General features: G+C 49.0%; 1 protein-coding gene across 2 annotated transcripts in view; it reads left to right on the plus strand.

Moving 5' to 3' along the window:
• Nucleotides 1-19,061, plus strand: part of SLC7A14 (solute carrier family 7 member 14) — a 31,060-nt gene extending 11,999 nt beyond the window's left edge. For both annotated transcript variants that reach the window (XM_038146261.1, XM_038146260.1), the window contains exons 2-8: nt 1,517-1,909; nt 6,866-7,102; nt 7,855-8,072; nt 9,907-10,053; nt 10,967-11,175; nt 11,697-12,574; nt 13,758-19,061. In XM_038146261.1, the coding sequence (XP_038002189.1) occupies nt 1,606-1,909; nt 6,866-7,102; nt 7,855-8,072; nt 9,907-10,053; nt 10,967-11,175; nt 11,697-12,574; nt 13,758-14,080 (2,316 nt within the window). In that variant the 5' untranslated portion in view covers nt 1,517-1,605 and the 3' untranslated portion in view covers nt 14,081-19,061. The remainder of the gene's footprint in view (nt 1-1,516; nt 1,910-6,865; nt 7,103-7,854; nt 8,073-9,906; nt 10,054-10,966; nt 11,176-11,696; nt 12,575-13,757) is intronic.
• The last annotated feature ends 824 nt before the right edge of the window (nt 19,062-19,885 follow it).

The following is a 19,885-nucleotide window of genomic DNA, read 5'->3' on the forward strand; positions in this document are numbered from 1 at the left end:
CAGGATGAGAGGAAATGACTCTCGGTTGTGCCAGGGGAGGTTTAGATGGGATATTATGAAAAATTTCTTCCTGGAAAGGGATGTCAAGCAGTGGAACACGCTGCCCAGGGAATTGGTGGAGTTGCCACCCTTGGGGGGATTTAGCAGATGCGGAGATTTGGCACTTGGGAACGTGGGTTAATGATGGGAGTTGATAATCTCAGAGTCCTTTTCAAAGCTAAACAATTCCATATTTATTCCATGAGAACAGGTCTGTCTCATCCTGGCTGGTACAGACCTGCTGAGCTCTGGCTCAGCTGCCCTCTCCCAACACAAACCTTCCTTTAAGCCAGAAAGTAAAACCTCACCTGTGAGCCAGCCCATCCCACAGCCTGACTCCCTGAGCAGCCCAAAAACCAAACCCAGGTTTTATTCTCAACCCAAAGATCCACACCTGCTCAGTAACAATTTCTCATTATTATTCCTAGCTAGAGCATGCAGCCTTTCAGCCCGTGGTTCCTTGAGGTAAAAAAAATCAGCTCAATTTGAACAGTGATCAACCAAAACATGGAATGAATGCTGTGTTTCATTTAATAAACTTCAGCAACACAAGGCTGCCTTGTGGACACAATGTAATTTGTTTTGGAGGTAAAGATGGAAAAAAAATAAGTGTTTTGTCTTCAAGGCAATTAAAATAAAAGAATGTTTCTGTATTGACAGGGAAGAAGCTGCCAGGTAAAAATTCATATTTAATAAACTATTTTTCCCGTTCCCTTGTATTAGCTTGCAGCTTGTCAATTCTTCTTGGTTTGCTCAAAGTCAGAAGTCATCACATATCACCTGGAAGTCGCTGCTGCTGGTACTATGAGAACCACACAGTTTGCTGAAGAACAGCAGAAAGAGAGGGAAGGAGGAAGGAGGGAATGGCAGTTGCTGAATTGTCCGTGAAAATATGACTGGGGATTAAAAAAGCACAGAGAAAAAGGAGACCAAGATAAGGCCATGATTTTTGAGACAATCCTGGGCCACATGGGTTCAGGCAAGATAATTTAAAAGTATTTAAAATGGCTGCAGCTGGCCATGCTGTCGGTCACTCACTCTCCAGGGGCCAGTGGAGCCCACACTGATCCTGCTGAGCTTCTCTCCCAGTTTGCCTTAACTACAGGCTTGGAGTCACACTCTGTCCCCACCAGGCCCCAGTGTGCCTCAGTGGCTACCAGCGCCTCGCAGTTACATGTAGCCATCATCACTTTGGTAGCAATTAAGCCATGGAATGAGAGTGTGGAGGAGATCAGGTTCCCGCTGTTTGTAGCGCTGCAGTAATGACTGATGCTGAACCCGTGTGAACACAAAGGAGGGCAGCGCATCACTGTTGTACAAAACAACTGAGGGTGGAGAAAGGAGATTTCTCCACATCAGCAGTCAAGGCAAAGCTCTGCCAGCACCAGAGCCCAGCAAAAACCAACTTAGGAGACCCTTTTGACTCTTTTTTTTTTTTTGCTGTTTCAGTCAAAAACTCTGTTCCTCTCTCTTGCAGGGCTGCCCGTGCGGGATGGAGACACGGCCACAGCCCTGAGTGGGTGCTGCTGACCCTGCCCGTGGCCCAGCTTTGCCCAGCCCAGCACCATGAGTGGCTTCCTCTCCCGGCTGGACCCACGGCGGGTGCCCTGGGGGGCGGCGGGCCATGCCCTGCGCACCCGCGTCCTGCGCACCAAGCCCGTGGAGTCCATGCTGGAGGGCACCGGCGCCGCGGCCACGCAGGGCGCCCGGCTGGCCAAGGTCCTCACCACCCTCGACCTCATCTCCCTGGGCGTGGGGAGCTGCGTGGGCACTGGAATGTACGTGGTGTCCGGCCTGGTGGCCAAGGAGATGGCGGGGCCCGGGGTCATCGTGTCCTTCATCATCGCTGCCGTCGCATCCATCTTGTCTGGTGAGTTTTTGGGAGTTGTGCCATGTCCTGCATCTTATCCCTTCGTGGGTGGACACCTACTCAGTGCCACCAGCTACAAGGAGGTAGCGCCCTCCCCATCAACTCAAAACCATTTCCCACAGCTCGCACACAGCTCATGGGGTGTGCTGTCCCTCATTGCCCAAAGGTCAGACCAAACCTTGTACTGGGAGCCAGCAGCCAAGCATGATTATCCTGATCAGCTGCCAGTGGCTTCTACAAGGAGGGAGCCTGTGGACAATAATTTTGAGATATTTGAGAATTTTGCAGAGTGTATCCTAAGCCAAGAGTGTGGCCAAGCCACAGGGCTGGAGTGAGAGCTCGTTGGAAACTCAGTTCCAACAGGAAGGATGTCAGTGGCTTGGGCACTACTATGGCCAGCTTCTTTTGTTGACATGGCTAACAGTTAAAAAATTCCTCAATTAGTTCTGGAGTTGATTTCATTGGCTCCCATTCATGCAGGGTCAGTCTTTGAATTTCCAAACAACAACAAAAAAACCCAACAAAAACCAACAAACAAAAGTGCAGGGAGAGAGAAATGATGTATTTTAGTGAAAACACGGTGAATTCTGTCTCCTCCGTAGGAACCCAGCTGAGCATATGGCTTGAGCTGCAGTTTCTCCATGAAGCCAGTACTGCTGGCATTTGTCCTTTCCAGATCAGTGCTAACACGATGATGTGATGTTTCTGCTCTCTCTGCTCAGAGGACTTTGCATGCTGTGTCAGTCTGGTATCCAGCTTTTGTCTGTGGGTTGGATAAAGAAACCTGAGCAAATGGCAAAGGGCTCTGATAGAAGACAGGAAGAGCCAGCATAGCAAAGTGACCCAGATCAGCTTTTCAAAACTCTGGATTTTTGTCATGAGAGGTGGAAGCTCATTATGGTCTTTCTCAGGAGTTTGCAGTGCTGCTCAGTGGAGACCCCACCAAAGTGAGCAGGAGTTTGAACCCCTGACATCCCTGCCAAGGCACAACCCTGGCGCAGCCCAGGGACAATCCTCAGGCTCTCTCCAAAGCCCACAACAAGAGCTGGGAGCTTGCAATGAGATCCAATGCTTATTTGGATGCCCAACACAACAAATGAACCAAAATGCTTGTTTTTTATCCAAGGCAGTAGATAGCATCAGTGTCTCTCCTTCCCCACTGCCTGCTTTCTCTCTCCTCTGCAAAGGTTTTGTTGGCAGTGATGCAAACCAAGAGCAAACGGAGTTTGGGTGGGTCTCTGCTAACAAAAACACACTGTTCTCCAAAAGGGTTTTTTTTCACCCCAGACATGAGCCTTGCCCCGCAGCAGGAGCTCCTCCCGCCTTCACCCACAGGAGCCTGCGCCGCTTCCCGCTCCGCTTTCATCTCCCCTTGCTTTTGTAGCCCTGGGAAAGTGTTTTGTGAGGGATGCAGTGTTTTGATAGTCTCCTTGGCTGCTTCCTCACTTCATCGTTAACGCTGCTGTTGTTTGTAACAGCAACACTTTTTTGGCAAGTGAAACCAAGCAAGAATTCAGGAGCTGGACGGGCTGTTAGACTCCTTGGGGATGTGATTTCAGCTCTCCCATCGCGGTCACGCCTGGTGTGCCAGGCACTGAGTTTGGGCAAGTGTGCATGAACAGATTTTAAGGAACTTTTGCTTTGTCCATCACAGATCACTAAGTCAAACCCCACTGCTTGCAAAAGTGAGCCCAGAAGGGGTTTGGATTTTAAAAAACTCAAAAAACAGACAAACCAAAACCATCTAGGTCATATGGCTTCTCAGGGAGACAGCCATAGGGAAGCCCTGCCATTGGGAAACCTCTTTGCACTACTAAGTCAGGTTTCAGAAAGGTACTTTTTCAATTTCATCTACTCAAAAAATTCCACTTATGCCTTCCATAGTTTTTAAGTAACACGTGCCCCATCAGGGTACTTACAAACACAAACTATATTTGATTAAACAGATAAATTAAATCAATCTCTTTTATTCTCTCCCTAGAAGGTCTTTCCTTCATCTCTCAAGTAGAAGTGCTTGCCAGCTTCCCTCCACAAAGCCTCCAGTGCACTTCAGGCTCCTGCCATCAGCTGTGACCGCCAGCATTCCTCACTTTCACCCCTGTTTATCCAAAATTCCTCCTTAGCAAAAATCAGCCATTGGCATCTCACCCAACCCCATCACCCTCTCCACAGCCTTTCCCACCAGTCATTTTTGTCCCTTTAGGGATCTTCTCTCCTAAAGCAATAACCTAATTTGGAGCACAGTGCCACACTCTTACCTGGTAGTGGTACAGGAACAGGATCAGCAGCAGGCAGGATGCACGATGGAACAGGGCAGAGCTGAGCCTGTGCCTCAGGTGCTGCTTGCTGCAGGATGAGGGCTGGGCTGAGGGGCTGCACCTGCAGCTGCCTGGGTGGAGCTGGAGAGATGGGAGTCCTTGCTCTGTGGAAGCTTTCCTTATGGAGCTTCCTTTTATGTATCAGCACATGGTGATCATGAAATGTAACGGACAGGCTCAGTGGCTTGATGAAAACAGTATGCCTTCCTTAATAAGTGGGCTGCTCTTGGTTGATAAAAGATGGTCCCTCTGGATTTCTTGTGTGGTAGCATTAATTATTTGGAGTTACCTCCAGAGCAGCTGAAAGGCCCCTCTCAGAAGTTATTTTTCCCCTGAATCATCACTGCCATCATGCCACTGCCCTGTGGTTCTCGTGGTTCCTGTGTAGCCTTGTGCCAAGTATCAGTGGCAGGGTCAGCACCCACATCACGGCCACCACCATGCCAGAGCACCAAAAGCACCAGTTCTCGTGCCACTGGTTGTGCTGGCCAGTGGCTGCTCTGTGTGTAGGATCTTGGAAGGACCAAGAGCATTCAGCTGTGTTTATGTCCTGCTGAACAATGTCAGTGACTGTATAATTATACAAGTGTAATGACTGTCACACCAATTGCACAAGGGTAGCAGATATTCAAGGAAATGATCCTCTGTAGAATGCTTGCTCTTTCAAAAAACCACTGTGTTGTCTTGCTTTATTCAGAAATTGCAAACATTCTTGATTGGGGGGAAGAAGATAAATCTGTCTCCAAATTAAACAGTTGTGATGGGGAGGATGTATCCAACCTCTCTCTGCAGTCCCAGAGCTGGCCTGGCTGTGCAGGAGCCCTGGGAGAGCTGCATTCCTCTGGATGAAAGGGAACAAGGTGCTGAATAGCTTGAACTGCCAAGGAGTAACTGAGTAGCACAGTTTTATTGTGCAGTTAGATTGTAAAAATAATAATGATAATAAAAATATTAATAACAACAACAACAATAGTAATAATACAGTGTGAATGCAGGAGATATTAATATATTATATATATATATATGTTTGTGTAATCCATGCTGACACCTAATGCTGATATTCTCAACCTATTGCTGTACCCAACCCATAGTGAAAAACTGCTCTTCTATTTTGGGATCCAAGTAGAATAATCAAAAACTCCAACATTTTATACATATTCATTTCTTTGCTTTAGCATCATCGTTGTGTATCGATAACCATCCTCTTTAATTATTATCTTGTTGGCTAAAATGAGAGCTGCCTACACAAAAGAGGGTATATATTGTTTTTTTTTTTTGAGGCCGTCAAAGAGAGAAACTAGATACTTGTCTTCGTCAGAGCACCAGTTTCATAAATCATTCAGGCCTGTAGTTATCTGTGAACGCCGTACCTTTGCCGAGTGCATGCATTTTTCATCAGCTTTGAATAATGACTGTCGGTAGGGCTGGATGGATGATGGAAACCTCTTGTGGCTCCTGTTGGGCTGCTTTACAGAAATCAAATTTTGAAGAGTCCCATTGCAAAGCAACGCACATTCAAGTTAAGCAGTGAATGGAATATAAAAATCCTCCAAAAGCAAGAAAACAAGCACCACCAAATTCAGCTTAAGAGATTCAACAACTCTGTGTTTGTACAGTGTAAAAACAGCACTTAAGGAAGAGCAGCCACCTCATAACATTTTTATAAATTATTCATTCCCCTCTCTGTACTAAACTGATTGCAAATTTGAAGCAATTATTATCTTCTAAATGGAGAATATTGGTTGATAGAGAGCTCAATAATTACTACATGTTTACTCAATGGTAGTAACAGCCTTAACCAATTCACCCATATGAACTTTACTGGGGTCTTTGGGGCAGGGGCTTACTCAGTGTTCAACATGCAGGACCCTTCCAGCATTTGTCCTGAATAATATTTGGGGAATTTGAGATTAAGTACATCCATTCATTTTTTTAAAAAAGCTAATGGTTGTTTTAATACATCAACGTGTCAGGGTCAGGTTTTTATTAAAAATTATCCTGACACAGTAAGTGCACAAGGAGTTCAAAAAGTATTGAAGTCTGATGAATTCTCCTCCCAAACATTTACAGTTAAATACTTCTTTTTGCTTTTCTTCTCTTCTTCTGCACAGTTAGTTTTGCAAATATTCTTTAGAAGACTTAAATATAATATTATTTAAGTGTTAAAATAAGTTATGTTCCCTATGTAAGACATGTTCAAGCTCCTCTTGCCTGGGTATGAACAAAAGCAGGGATGATCAGGACAGTGCTTGTGCCTGGATCTGCAGAGAAATAATGCAGGATGAGTGTTTGGAGATTGGAAGCTTGGGACAGAGAGAGGTGTAGCCTTCTGTGAGCCCTCCTGTGGCATCTTCTTCTGGGATGAGACTGTGCAGCACTGGTCCAGGATCCCATGTAAACATCTGGCTGGTTTGAAGTGTGTCTTCTCAAAAAGAAAAGCCCAGATGTATTTCCTAGTGGAAATATTTCCTAGTGGAAATATTTCTGGTTTTTAAGCCAAGGAACAGGGGAAGCAGGGTCACCATGCGATGTCTCTGTTCCTGATGTTGTCTGCAGTCCTGACACCTCCTAGCACCTCTGGGAAGGTGACAACCAGGCACTTTTACTTCCTTACACCTCTTCCTCTTTTTCCAAACAGGCGTTTGCTACGCTGAGTTCGGCGTGCGGGTCCCCAAGACCACGGGCTCTGCCTACACCTACAGCTACGTGACCGTGGGGGAGTTTGTGGCGTTCTTCATCGGCTGGAACCTCATCCTGGAGTACCTGATCGGGACAGCCGCGGGTGCCAGCGCCCTCAGCAGCATGTTTGACTCGCTGGCCAACCACACCATCAGCCGCTGGATGATCAACAGCGTCGGCACGCTCAACGGCCTGGGTGCGTCCTGCTGGGCACAGACACCTCCAGTAATTCGGGCCTGAGAAGTAATTGGAAGCTCGTCAGGAGTCAGACATGGATATTAGGCTTCATTCATTATTTACTGTCTGGCTGGGTCTGGTGTTTTTCCTCAGCAGCCTGGCACACAGGCGGGATTGAGGGGATGGGATACGGGATATTTTGGGCCCCTTTGGGATGAGCTGGCATTTAGAATACATGCACAGAAATAGTCGAATGTCAGAGGGTAGGGGCAGCACAGAAACCCTTCACCCAGTGCAAACACTTGGTCCCCTTGAGGCACACACAGAATTTTGTTAGAGAGCACAAGCTGGTGTCTGCTGTACTGCCAGGGACTGGGGGCTGTGGTGGTCCTGTATGACCAGCAGTTCCAGCAACAGTCCATGAATCCTGTCAGTAAGAAAACCAGCCAGCTGTCCTGTACCTGTGTCATGAAAACTTCATGGCTGATTGATTTTTAATGAGTACTTGGCAAATACAGGTTATGCAAATTGGGATACAGTCACTGGTTTGCTGCTCTCCCAAAAGTCTGAACAGTGTCTTGAGACATCAAGATTTATCACCTTAATTAAACAACTTTAGCTGGTGGAGACACGGGCCTCTGGAGACCACTTTTGCAATGAGACCAAAGAGTTCTGCAAAACTTCAAGGTCTGAAAAGTGTTTAAAACTCCCCCACAGAGTTCCTGGATATTCTGTGGATGGAGAGTAGCACATCTCTTTTCTCTCACCTAGGGAAAGGAGAGGAGTCGTACCCCGACCTTCTTGCTCTGGTCATTGCTGTCATTGTCACCATCATTGTGGCTATGGGGGTGAAGAACTCAGTGGGACTGAACAATGTGCTCAATGTCATCAACTTGGCAGTTTGGGTCTTCATCATGATTGCTGGTCTGTTCTACATCAAAAGTGACAACTGGGCTGAAGGGCAGTTCCTGCCGTTCGGATGGCCAGGGGTAAGTCCTGGGAGCATGGAGGGACACACAGCACCTAAGTGCTGCCCCACGCTCAGCCTTGCTCATGATTTACACACCCCAATGCTGCTGCACCCTCCAGATCCCAACCCTGCTAAATCTACCTGTGCTTTGGCCAGGGACCTCCAAATCCCAGGAGTGCAGGCTTGGATCCAGACCTGCTCTTTCCACCAAACCCAAAGAGTGTGGCGATGCTTTATCTCCTAACTCCTCTTAGCATAAACCCAGAACTTTTCCAAAATGTCCTTCTGCAGTGCCAAACTCCACACAGAGGTATCCCCAAGGAAATGCCACTAATTGCCAGGCAATGGAGCAAAATGCTGTGGCTGTCTGAGACAAGGTGGCTGGAGAGCTCTGGAGCTCTGGAGAGCTGGCTCAGCCTCTGCAGAGCGGGGAGATACTTTCGTTGGCTGGTTTTCAATAACAATGTTCTCAAGCATTTGTTTTGAGCACTTCATAATGCCACCTGCCAGCACTTATTTTATGGATGTTCCCTCAAAGCTTACTGAGAATTTGGACATATTTGGCTTTTTTAGCTTGCTTGCACTGGTTTTTATCCAAGGATGAACAGAGACTGAAAATATCTCAGCTGGCCTAAACCCAAGATAATTTCTCAGATTTACACTGCTCAACTCCATTGGGGTTTTGTGCAGAAAAATAAGCAAGAAAGTAAAGTAAACCACGAATCTTGATTATTGAAAGGGTCCCAAACTGCCATATAGTCCCTGCACCTTCATCCAGTAAATCAATGCCTCTTTGCCAGAGAACAACATTGAGGAGAAGAGCTCTGAGGCTCACTTGAAGATAGGAGTGAAAAAGAGAAAATAGAAAATATCTGTTTTGCTCCAATCCAATGCACCAAATATCTCATGGGAAAAAAAAGTTTTAAAAGGTAGATGCATACCCAAAACTCAGTAGGGTGGTCTCATCCTTTTCAGCTGGTGCATTGTCTCACAAGTTGTTTGTAAAAGTAAATCCACCACCAAGCACAAGTGTGAGATCCCCAGCAGCGTAGGGCATATTTTAAAAGGATAATTACAGACAGTCCCTGAAAGAGGTGAGTTTTACTGTGTGCAGTATCACTAGACAGCTGAGATGGCAGAGGTGTGATGGACAGGTGGTACCCAGCAAGCTGCAAGGGTTTCACAGCTCCAGAGCAGCCAGGCAGTCTTCCCCCTGCTCCAGCCTTCCTTTCCTATAAATGTCCTCACTAATATTGTATATTTTTAAAAATCACATTTAAAAAAATAATAACCAAACAGTACAAATAATTCCTCATCCAAGTGCTCCAGTGTGTGCTCCTAACCTGTCTGCAGCTTCCAAGCAAAACAGAGCTTGTTTGGGAAGCGGCTCACATCTGACGGCTGCTGCTCTCTCCTGCTTCCTCTGCAAGCGGATCCTGCTGCCACATGAGACATCTTGCTAAGGCAGAACATGTAAACATGTTCCAGATCCCGACTCATAAAAATGGATTTGGGGTGGAGGATTGTTAAAGCAAACCTGAAACTGGTTGATTGTCTCCTGTGACACTGGCAGGATCTCCCAGCGTATTCAGGCACTGCAGGTTTGTGGGGTGAGCTGCAGATACCTCCATGGCTCAGGGCACAGGTTGAAATCTTTTCCCCAGTTCAGATCAGTGGGTTAGAGGTGCTCCCAGGGTCAGTCCCCAGAGCTACATGTACACCCCCTCACCTGTGGCCACTCACCTTTAGCTCAGAAAAGGCACAATGGCTCTGCTCCATTTTTGCTCAGCTCCCTCTCCCTGGCTGGGTGCCAGCCTCCCTCCTGGCACCCAGATGTTTGATCCTCCCCACAGGTGCTCAAGGGGGCTGCAACCTGTTTCTATGCCTTCATTGGCTTCGACATCATTGCTACCACGGGAGAGGAGGCGAAGAACCCCAACACCTCCATCCCCTATGCCATCACGGCCTCGCTCGTCACATGCCTGACAGCTTATGTGTCTGTAAGTAGTCCCTGCTCAGGTGTGAATGTGCATAAATATGTATGTATGCATGTAAATATATATATATATATATATATATGTACCATATGAGTCCTTCTGGGCACCTGCACAGCGCCTGCCGAGGGCTCCTCTCCATTTGTCCCCAGGCTCCTGTCACCTGACCAGACCCCTCTGCCAGCTGCAGGGAAGTGGTGGCAGGCAGTTTTTTTCTTGTCCCCATCCACAGCTATTTTTGCACCCAGGAGAGAAGCAAAGAAGGAGCAGCAGCATTGCAGCATCCTTTCTCTGTGTTTCTGGGAAAAGCAGCACTGCCTCTGGTGGAGATACGGGAGAGGATCCAAGTGAGGGGAAGGATAGACAGGGATGGCTGTGTGAGATTGCACTGCTCTGCACCCCAATAAAAGCATGCCTGTGCTCAGAGGTTTTCCTTGCAAAAGAGCAAAAATTAGTTATGACGAAGAAAAAACACTGTTCTGATAATTTCAAAGAAACTCACCCACTACCTCTCCTGCATCAGAGTGGGCTTCTCATGAAAACAAATTCTTTGACTCAAATAGGGCCAGAGTGTTGCTCCAAGCAATGCAATCTGGACTGGCGGTCTCCCTCAGCATTATTTCCCACACAGCAATGCAGCCAAAGTGAGTGTTACTAACCCTGCCAGTCCCACCAGCCTCACCAGTCCCACTTGACTCCTGCATCACCCCTGAAGCAAGCTTCAAGCACCCCCTTCTTGCCTTTGGGTAGCAGAGACTAAGACCCCACAGTTTTCTGGATTAACCACCCTACAGCAAAGTGCAAACAGACCTAATTCCAGCATTTTACATCCCCTCCACTCTGAGGATCCCCAGCAGCGATGATGAATCCCCCCGGGCTTATTCTGACACCCCTGTCCTTCTCCTCTTGCCTTGCCCAGGTGAGCATGATCCTCACGCTGATGGTGCCCTACGATGCCATCGACACCGAGTCCCCACTGATGGAAATGTTCGTGGTCCATGGCTTCTATGCAGCCAAATTCATCGTTGCCATCGGGTCCGTGGCTGGCCTCACTGTCAGCTTGCTGGGCTCCCTCTTCCCAATGCCCAGAGTCATTTACGCCATGGCTGGTGATGGGCTGCTCTTCAGGTCAGTCATACCCTTGCTGGCATTTATTCCTGGCCTCTTGGGATCTGAGGGGAAATTGTTCTGGGGGGTTTGGGAGTCCCAACACCCCGACAGTGTTGTCACTGCAGGGAGCAATGGGCATGCACAGACACAGTGGGTGCAGAATGGGGCACAAGCCAAAGCAATATCCTGGGGGGAAAATACCAGGAGCAGTCTACCCTACAGTTTCTCATTTGGTGCTGTTACCGAGAGATTCTGATTATGTGGGGATGAGTGTTTAATTCAAGAGCTACTTGCAAAGGAGAGCAGTTTATATGGATATAATCTGGAAAGTTTCCGAGTGCTCATTGCAGAGCTGGTCAGACCCAGATCTAACTCCAAATTCAACTTTAGCACTGTTGCCAGTCCCCACCTGGAATCAAAGTTCCAAAAAGCAGCAAGACTTGAAGGGATCCCTGAGACCATCCCCTGCAACCAGGGAAGGGTTATTGCAACAGGGAACCTCTGTGATTTTAACTTTCTGTGACTGTTCTGTGCTCCAGGTTTTTGTCCCACGTCAGCTCTTACACAGAAACCCCTGTCGTGGCTTGTATCGTGTCTGGGTTCCTGGCAGCTCTGCTCTCCTTGCTGGTCAGCCTGAGGGACCTGATTGAGATGATGTCCATTGGCACCCTGCTGGCCTACACGCTGGTGTCCGTCTGCGTCCTGCTCCTCCGGTACCAGCCCGAGAGCGACATCGACGGCTTCGTCAAATTCCTCTCCGAGGAGCACACCAAGAAGAAGGAGGGCATCCTGGCCGACTGTGAGAAGGAAGCTTACTCCCCTGGGAGTGAAGGAGAGGAGTTCTCTGGCCCACCAACCAACACGTGCGGGGCAAAAAATCTGCCGTCGCTAGGAGATAACGAGATGCTAATTGGGAAATCCGATAAATCCGCCTACAACGTGAATCACCCCAATTATGGCACCGTCGACATGACCTCGGGGATAGAGGCAGACGAGTCTGAGAACATCTATCTCATCAAGCTGAAGAAGCTGATTGGCCCTCGGTACTACACCATGCGGATCCACCTCGGGCTGCCGGGTAAAATGGATCGCCCGACGGCGGCCACCGGCCACACGGTCACCACCTGTGTGCTCCTGCTCTTTGTCCTCATGTTCGTCTTCTGCTCCTTCATCATTTTTGGGTCAGACTACATCTCTGAGCAGAGCTGGTGGGCTGTCCTCCTGGTGGTGCTGATGATCCTGCTCATCGCTGTGCTGGTGTTCGTGATCTTGCAGCAGCCAGAAAACCCCAAGAAGCTGCCCTACATGGCCCCGTGTCTGCCCTTCGTCCCTGCCTTCGCCATGCTGGTGAATATCTATCTCATGCTGAAGCTCTCCACAGTCACGTGGATCCGATTTGCCGTCTGGTGTTTTGTGGGTGAGTCCCAGGTTCATTTATTTTAATTTTTTCACTGACACTCTTTTGGAAGGGTGTTAATAATAACAACTTCCCTAATTAGCGTGCACAGGCTGATGCCTGGGAAGTACCCAGTCCTTCTCATCTGCCCCTTGCCATCCTGAAGTATTTAGAAATCTCATTTTATCCAGCCTCTGAACCACAGCTAAATGGAAAATTACACTTCCAGAAAACATCAGTTTCATGGAAGAGAATGACTTCATGAAAAGGTGACTATTTTGATGGCTTTTTTGATGCAAAGTAGGCGGGTTCTGCAAATTGCCTCACAGGCAGGTTTTGTATAGAAATCAGCCTGATTTCTTGCTCTGTCACCCACTTGAGCTTTTCAGCAGCCCACACCAGTACTTCAGTACTGCTTTTCCAAAGTCCAGAGCTGCCCAATCCTAGAAAGGGGAAAGTCAGATCTGCAGACTGTATCTCCTTTTAGCCCAAGTTCTTAATTTCAGGGTAGGGGCATCTTAGGACTCACAGACTCTGCTGTGGATCCTTTTTTTCCCAAATTTAGGCTTTCTGACACATAACCAGGATATCCATCGTGCTTTACTTTGCAACCCACTTAGTCCACAAACCCAAGAGAATAAAGCAGATCTCAAAGCTCCTCCAAGCTGAGCCATTGGGCAGAGGCTGTCATCTGCATTTTTGGGCCAAAGACATACTCAGTGCTTTTTTGGCCCTTGAGGTCAACACAGGAAGCTGCAAATCCAGGAAAAACCCTTCTACCTGGAAGAAAAGATCACTCCAAAGCATCCATTTAATCTGCTGTGATTAAACACTTTCCTCCATGGGTACAACTAATACCTCTTGCGCTGCCAACAATGGCAACAAGTCAATTAAACTGCTGCATCAGGTGTGATGAGCTCCACCAGCCCATCCATGGCTGTTGTGGGTGGGAATTCCCATTGTTTTTTCTGGCAGAGATGTGAGGTCCTGATATGACCTCACATCAGTCCCCTGTGGCTAGTCCATAGCATGTGGAGTCTGGATTTCTCTGTGCAGATGTCTGAGGTAGGTTAATCCTATGATCCACTGGAAATCAGATCTCTGGATACATTTGAAAGCATTTGTGCAGGAAGGTGACATCAGGTGGGGCTAGTAGGACTAGCAGGTAATTCGGATCCAACCCTCTCCCTCTTGCCCACCCCAGGTCTGCTCATCTACTTTGGCTATGGGATGTGGAACAGCACGCTGGAGATCAGTGCCCGGGAGGAGGCCCTGCACCAGAGCACCTACCAGCGCTACGACGTGGACGTCGACCCCTTCTCCGTGGACGACGGCTTCTCCTTCGCCCCCGAGGGCGAGAGCTACCCGGCCTGGGGTCCTTCTGAGGACAAGAGCTTCTCGTACCAGCAAATGGCGGGCGCCAAGGAGAGCCATCGGACAAGTAGCAGGTCGAAAAGCAAAGGCCGGCACAAACCGCCGTCGGATGCTCTGATCGCCAACGACGAGTTGGACTACTCGCCCGAGTAGCGGGATGAGCAGCGAGGCGCCGCGCTGCCCAGGCGATGAGGAAGGGTCCCCATGGCTCCCCCATCCTGCCCCATCCTCCCCGGGTCCTCCACCACCGCCCTGCTCACCTCCGGTACTCGGGACACGCTCTGCGATTGCCGTTGACCCCGAACCAAAACCAAACGACCCGTGGCCCGTCCCAGCTCCACCAGTGGGGTCTCACTCTGGTGAATGCTGGCTGATCCCTGAGCACCGGCTGATCTCCCAGCACCAGCTGCACCAGTGAGGCAGCAGAGTGGGAGATGTGCCAAACCAGGAGGGTGTTGAGAGGTGGAAGGAGCCGCATGAGGGGACAAGTCAAATTGTCCCTGGGGAATGTCCACCCGATGGCCGCAGCGGTGGGATGCCAATCTAAAATTTTTGGCACTTTCTTGGCATGTGTGGTTTTTTCATTTGGTCCACCTAGAAATGATAGCTGAGCCAGAGGCATGGAGAGGTGGGTAGGTACAGAGTGGAGATGGACACACTCTTCCCTGGGAGTAGCTCAGAGGGGGATAGTTGGTGCCCTCACAGTTTTTCCATGGCCCGTTCTGGCGCGCTGCACAGAGCAGTGCTTCCCCCATGTCCATCCCCACACCCCAAACCCAAATAATGTTATTCGAAATTAGTACATGTCTCAGTCCAACCTTTAAGTCCCAGCACGGCCCAACATCCCAAATCTGTAGCTGGGAGCCTGATCCCATTCCTGGTCACAGTGAGGGCTGTGACCCACTCTTGGCTCAGCCCTCTTTGTACAAATGGTCAACGAGGACCACACATTCCTCTGAGCATCACCAGTCTGAGGCTGGGCACTGCTTCCACCACCTTGTGTCTTTTACAAAAATGACTGTGCTGTCATTCCCTCACCGTGCTGGGCGCCTTCCAGTGCTCAGTCTGCCCTTAGTGCTCCAGACACCCATCCATGCCCTCACAAAACAGCAGCATCCGTGGGTCAGCCACGTCTTGGCAGGGCTGGGCCACGGGTAGCAAGCAGAGAGGACTTGGCGACTGAAATCTGACTCCCTGCTGCCGTCTCCACCTTGTACAATATTCTCTGGTTTTGACCTTGGCTTGGTGGGTGCTCTATGAAAAACACTGAAATGCTGCTCATTCCGTAAGTGTTCATGTTTCAGTCTGAAACCAAACAGAGCTGGTGGCTCGCGGGGCAGAGGTGGTCAGAAGGTGGATGTTAAACCCCCTGAACATGGCCATGGCCCCCAGAAGTGCCATCAGACTCCCTGCTGCCAGTGTCCCCACTGAAACATTGGTCAGTAGTGATGGGGTTTGGTCAGTGATTATCATGAGGTCCACTTGTGGAGCCCGTCATGCTTCATGTTAAACACTGTGGTGGAGGAATATTTTTCAAATAAACAATAACCAAAACCCATCAGACAGCAACTCCCATCCTCCCCCCAGCTGCCAAAGGCTGCAGATGAATCCATCCCAGGGGCTCCAGTGCAGACCACACCAACCCCCACTACCATGGGCTGCTGCTGGCATCCCAGGGGACAATAGAACATCAACAGGGGCAGGATTTCCAATATGGAAATATCCTCGTGGATATTGAGAATCATTAATGCTTTGGTACAATGGATGAGGCTCAGGCTCCCAAAACTCCTGCCTTGCACCTTCTGTGGGCAAGCAGGTGCAAAGGGTGCCTGGACCTGTGCCTATCCCCATCACTGCCCATCTCACACACGTGAGATGCAAGAGCTTGATGGAGATGCTCTGCCTGAGGTTGCAAAAGTGTCTATCCAGCTCCTGTCCCAAACAGTGGCAAACTACAGTCCTTTTCCAAGTGGAGAAGAACATCCAATTCTGCAGATCTTAACCTGGAGTGCTCTGGGCAAGTCAAGGGAAGTTTGGCCTCTGCAGCAGCTTCAGGGTGGGAGTGAGGATTTGGCTAAAGGACCTGTAAGCTTTGCTCTGGCATTGACTCCTGCTGCCCACCCCTACCACGCTTCTACAAGGAGAAATCCTGAGTGTGTCCCACTGAAAAGCTGTTGCAATGTGCACCGCTCACGGGCCAGCTCGAAACCTCTGCAGCAGCACTGAGCTCCTTTTGTGATGGTCACCACCCACCCATGCTTGGCTGCTCTCATCCTTGATGCCTTAGAAGTACCCAGGAGAGATGGCACCTCGCAGGTCTGGCTGTGTTTTCAGGGAGAAAGATTGATGCTATTTTCCTACCAGCTCTTGTACTATACCGTATCCAAGGTAGTCGTTTTCGTCCTGCTTCCACACGGTATTTGGGCATCTGCCGAGCCACAAACTCATGCCCAAGCACCCTGTTGGGTCAAAGCCCTTTCTTCTTGCAGCCTTAATCTCTTGCTATGGAGCAGTTACCAGTACCAGTGTCTGTCGTCACGTCCGCTCTAGTCACGCCGTGTAATTTGACAAGGGCTTGACCCCTTGCTCTTTGGTGTCTGTAGGGACTTCTCCATTGGATCTGAGCGGCCTTTTGGCTGCCCCTATTCCCAGTCACCTGTCCTCCTTCTCCTTCCGGGGGAAGTGCTGGGGCAAGATGGCTGTGCCCCATCCTGGGACCCCCAGGGAGCAGCGTTTGATGCCACGGCACTGTCGGATGTGGACGGGCTGCTCTCAACCCTCACTGTGCTGGGTGTGGGAGCTGTACCACATCCCACCCCACAGAGGTGTTCAAGGAGAAGGTGACCAAGCCACAGATCTTAGGGGTTTGCCAGTGGCCTAAGGCTGGGTTTACAGGATCCCTGCTCCCTGTTCTGGGTGGCAGCTCCTGGGAGATATGAGGGTTCAGCCTGTGGGAACTCACCTGCTGTCTCTTGTAGCAGCATTGGGCTCTTCAGTGGGCACGAGCAAAGGCTGAGAAGGCAAAATGTCCAGGTGTGCCCATCACCTCTGGGCACTGCTGGCCAGGGGGCTGGGAAGAGGCACAGGTGCTTGTTTTGCTGTAACCCAAACTCCAGCCTTTCCCCGGGGTGCCCTGAGGGAGGTTCTCACATCCCTGAGCCGTCAGGAGGACGTGGCAGAGCGGGACGATCCTGCTCCCTCCTCTGGTGAGAGGCACAAAGCCCCTCCGTGCCTGCCTGTCCTCCACGGGGCCCATGCCCTGAGGGGCCAAATGCATGGTACAGATGGAGCATAAATACCTCAGACCTTCCAGGCCGACTCTGTGAGGTCTCAGCCCCTCCACAAATTCACTCCACGCGGTCACAGCCCCTTGGTCTGACGCCCAGCTCTCTGGCATCCTCCACATGGCAGCGAAATCACACCCCAGCAACATGGGATGTTGTAAATCCAGCTTGTAAATGACCTTCACTTTGTTTTGTTCAGTCGTTCTGATGTATATCTTGCCTTTTTTTTTTTTTTTTTTTTTTTCCAGGTGGTACTTTCTGGTGTAACAATTCTCTGCAGTTCTGGTATGAAGTTGGTGTATTTGTTAAAAACAGTTTGTTCTATCCATTTTTTTTTTGTGGTTTCCAGAAGCCCATTGGTGCATTGTACAATGGGGTCTTGTAGTGTGTCATGAGAAAGAAAAAAAATATGCAGATATGTTATGGAGTGATTTTTATTTTCAAATGACTGTGTTGTTGACAACTATACATATAATACATATATATAATCAAGATACTAAGGAAAAAAAATCTAAATTTACCAAAATCTGTATATTTTAATAAATGCATAAAGCTTTATTGTGTGCCTTTACATTTAAAAATCAAAGAGGAACTAAGGGATTTGTAAAGAAAGCCAGAGACATATGTGTCTTAGAATTAGTTTCCACAGTAATGTAAATTGTTTAAATGAAAGACTAAACCAAAAAGTAATAATAAAAAAAAATTTCCCATGTAAATTTTGTTTAGCCAGTCAGTACCTGAAATTCTGATATTTTTTCAGTGCTAAATTGAAGCCAGAAATTAACAAAATTCTTGCTTTAAGTGATTCAAAAAATCCATTTTACAAGATCCATTTCAGCCGGCTGACTTTGTTATTTACTTGCAGTGTTGTGAGAGAAAATGGTTATCTGTTTACACAATAAAAAAAGAAAAAAAAAAGAGAAGGAAAAACCTAAAGCAAATGACCACAGGTTGACTATTGCAATGCAAAGGCCTGGGGTGCACCAATGTCTTCCCAGCTGCTGGCACTCACCTTTCCTCGGGCAGCCAGGGTGTCACAGCACTGTCCCCTCCCCACATGGCCAGCAGGGCTGTGGAGAGGCAAACACAGCTGCCTGTCCCCTTTGGGGTGCTCAGGGCCACCAGTGTGCCACCCAAGGGCTCCTTCCTGCTGTCCCTGTTATTTGGGGAGTGGGGAGCCTGCCAGGTGCTCTCCCCATCATGGGCATGGGGTAAAGAGCTCCAGCTGGTCCTGGTGGAGCTGGGGAGAGCTCTGCTGGGCATCAGGGACCTCCACAACTGGGGTGACCACCACGGCTCGCGGCCACCACTCCACACTTGGTGTTAGGAATGGTGTGAAGCAGATTTTTGATTCAGGAGAATTGTATTTGATCCTATCCTGAGGCTTTGGGTCAGCAAAGAGCATTAAAGCCTTAATGAGCCAACAGTGCTGTGGCCAGTCCAGACCAAGAGAGCCCCACAGGGGAGCAGGGTGTTTTGGGGGGCACAAAGCAGGTGTTTCAGCTTTGATCCTTGAAAAACTGGAAAAGTTTAATGTCCTTTGTGCTTCCTCAGAACCTTTCCCCTCTGTGGTGCCAGCACTAATACCCCGACACATTCTTGGCTCCATCTCCTCGCACCCCATGGTTGCAGATGTGGGTTTTCCCTGCAGCTGCTGTGGGCTTGCTTTGCTTTGTTTGGTTTTTAATTATTTTCCCTGAAATAAAACTTCTTCCTTCCTCTGAGCAGCACTCCCTTTCGAGAGTTGGATTTGGGGTTGGATGCTGGTAATCTGTGGCTGTGGGCAGAGCACACAGAGCCCCGGCACCATCTCCTGCCAATGTTCCCTAGCACCACGAGCATGAGCAGCCCGGAATGGGTGAGATTGGAAGGGACCAGGTGTGGGGTTTCACCCCCGGATTGGGGTGACCCCAAAAGATGGAAAAGTCCTTCTTCCAACCCGTGCCTTCGAAGAAACACTCAGTAGTCTTCTGTTGTCTGTTCTCAAGATAGTTTATTGTAGGTTATCTAAAAGATTCTTCTCCTGAACTGCTGTGGCCTGTTCAGCAGCTCAGACAAAGGCACACTGCCCTCCCAGGGGCTGCTGCCATCTTTTATATCATATATTACGTACTACATGTTTATACCTTTTCCCCAATGCCTGCTATCTATACTGAATAGTGACTCTCTACTCTAAACCAATCTGTGAGTGCCAACATCACCAAAGACATGGAGGCTAGGAAGGAGAAAGAAAGAGGACAGGGCACACCCAAATCCCTCCATCTTAGAATCCCCTGACCCCCATGTACAAAACTTGGACCCCTGCGTACAAGGCTTAAAACCCCCCTGTACAGCACTCAGAAATCCTTCCTTTCACTTTGTGACTACTTCTACTACAATATCTAAACTTTTGTGACTTCTTGTTCTTCCTGCAAAGTTGGTAAACTGTTCCGTGGGTCAGATTCAAAGCCACAGGGGTCTCTGGCTGCATGCCAGGGTCTCAGATGCTTTTGACCTGGGTCTGGAACATCCGAGAATGTCTGAGGGACATTCTGAGTTCCGACAACCAGGTGCATCCTAACGGGGTGGGCAGGAAAAAAATTCCCCCGGCGCTGCCTGGCAGGCAATTCTCAATCACGTCCTGCACCTCCCTCAGCACCAAAACCCTCCCCCGGGCATCTGGCACAGGTGTCCC

This window comes from Motacilla alba, chromosome 9 (genome assembly GCF_015832195.1).
Source record: "Motacilla alba alba isolate MOTALB_02 chromosome 9, Motacilla_alba_V1.0_pri, whole genome shotgun sequence".
NCBI lineage: Eukaryota > Metazoa > Chordata > Aves > Passeriformes > Motacillidae > Motacilla > Motacilla alba.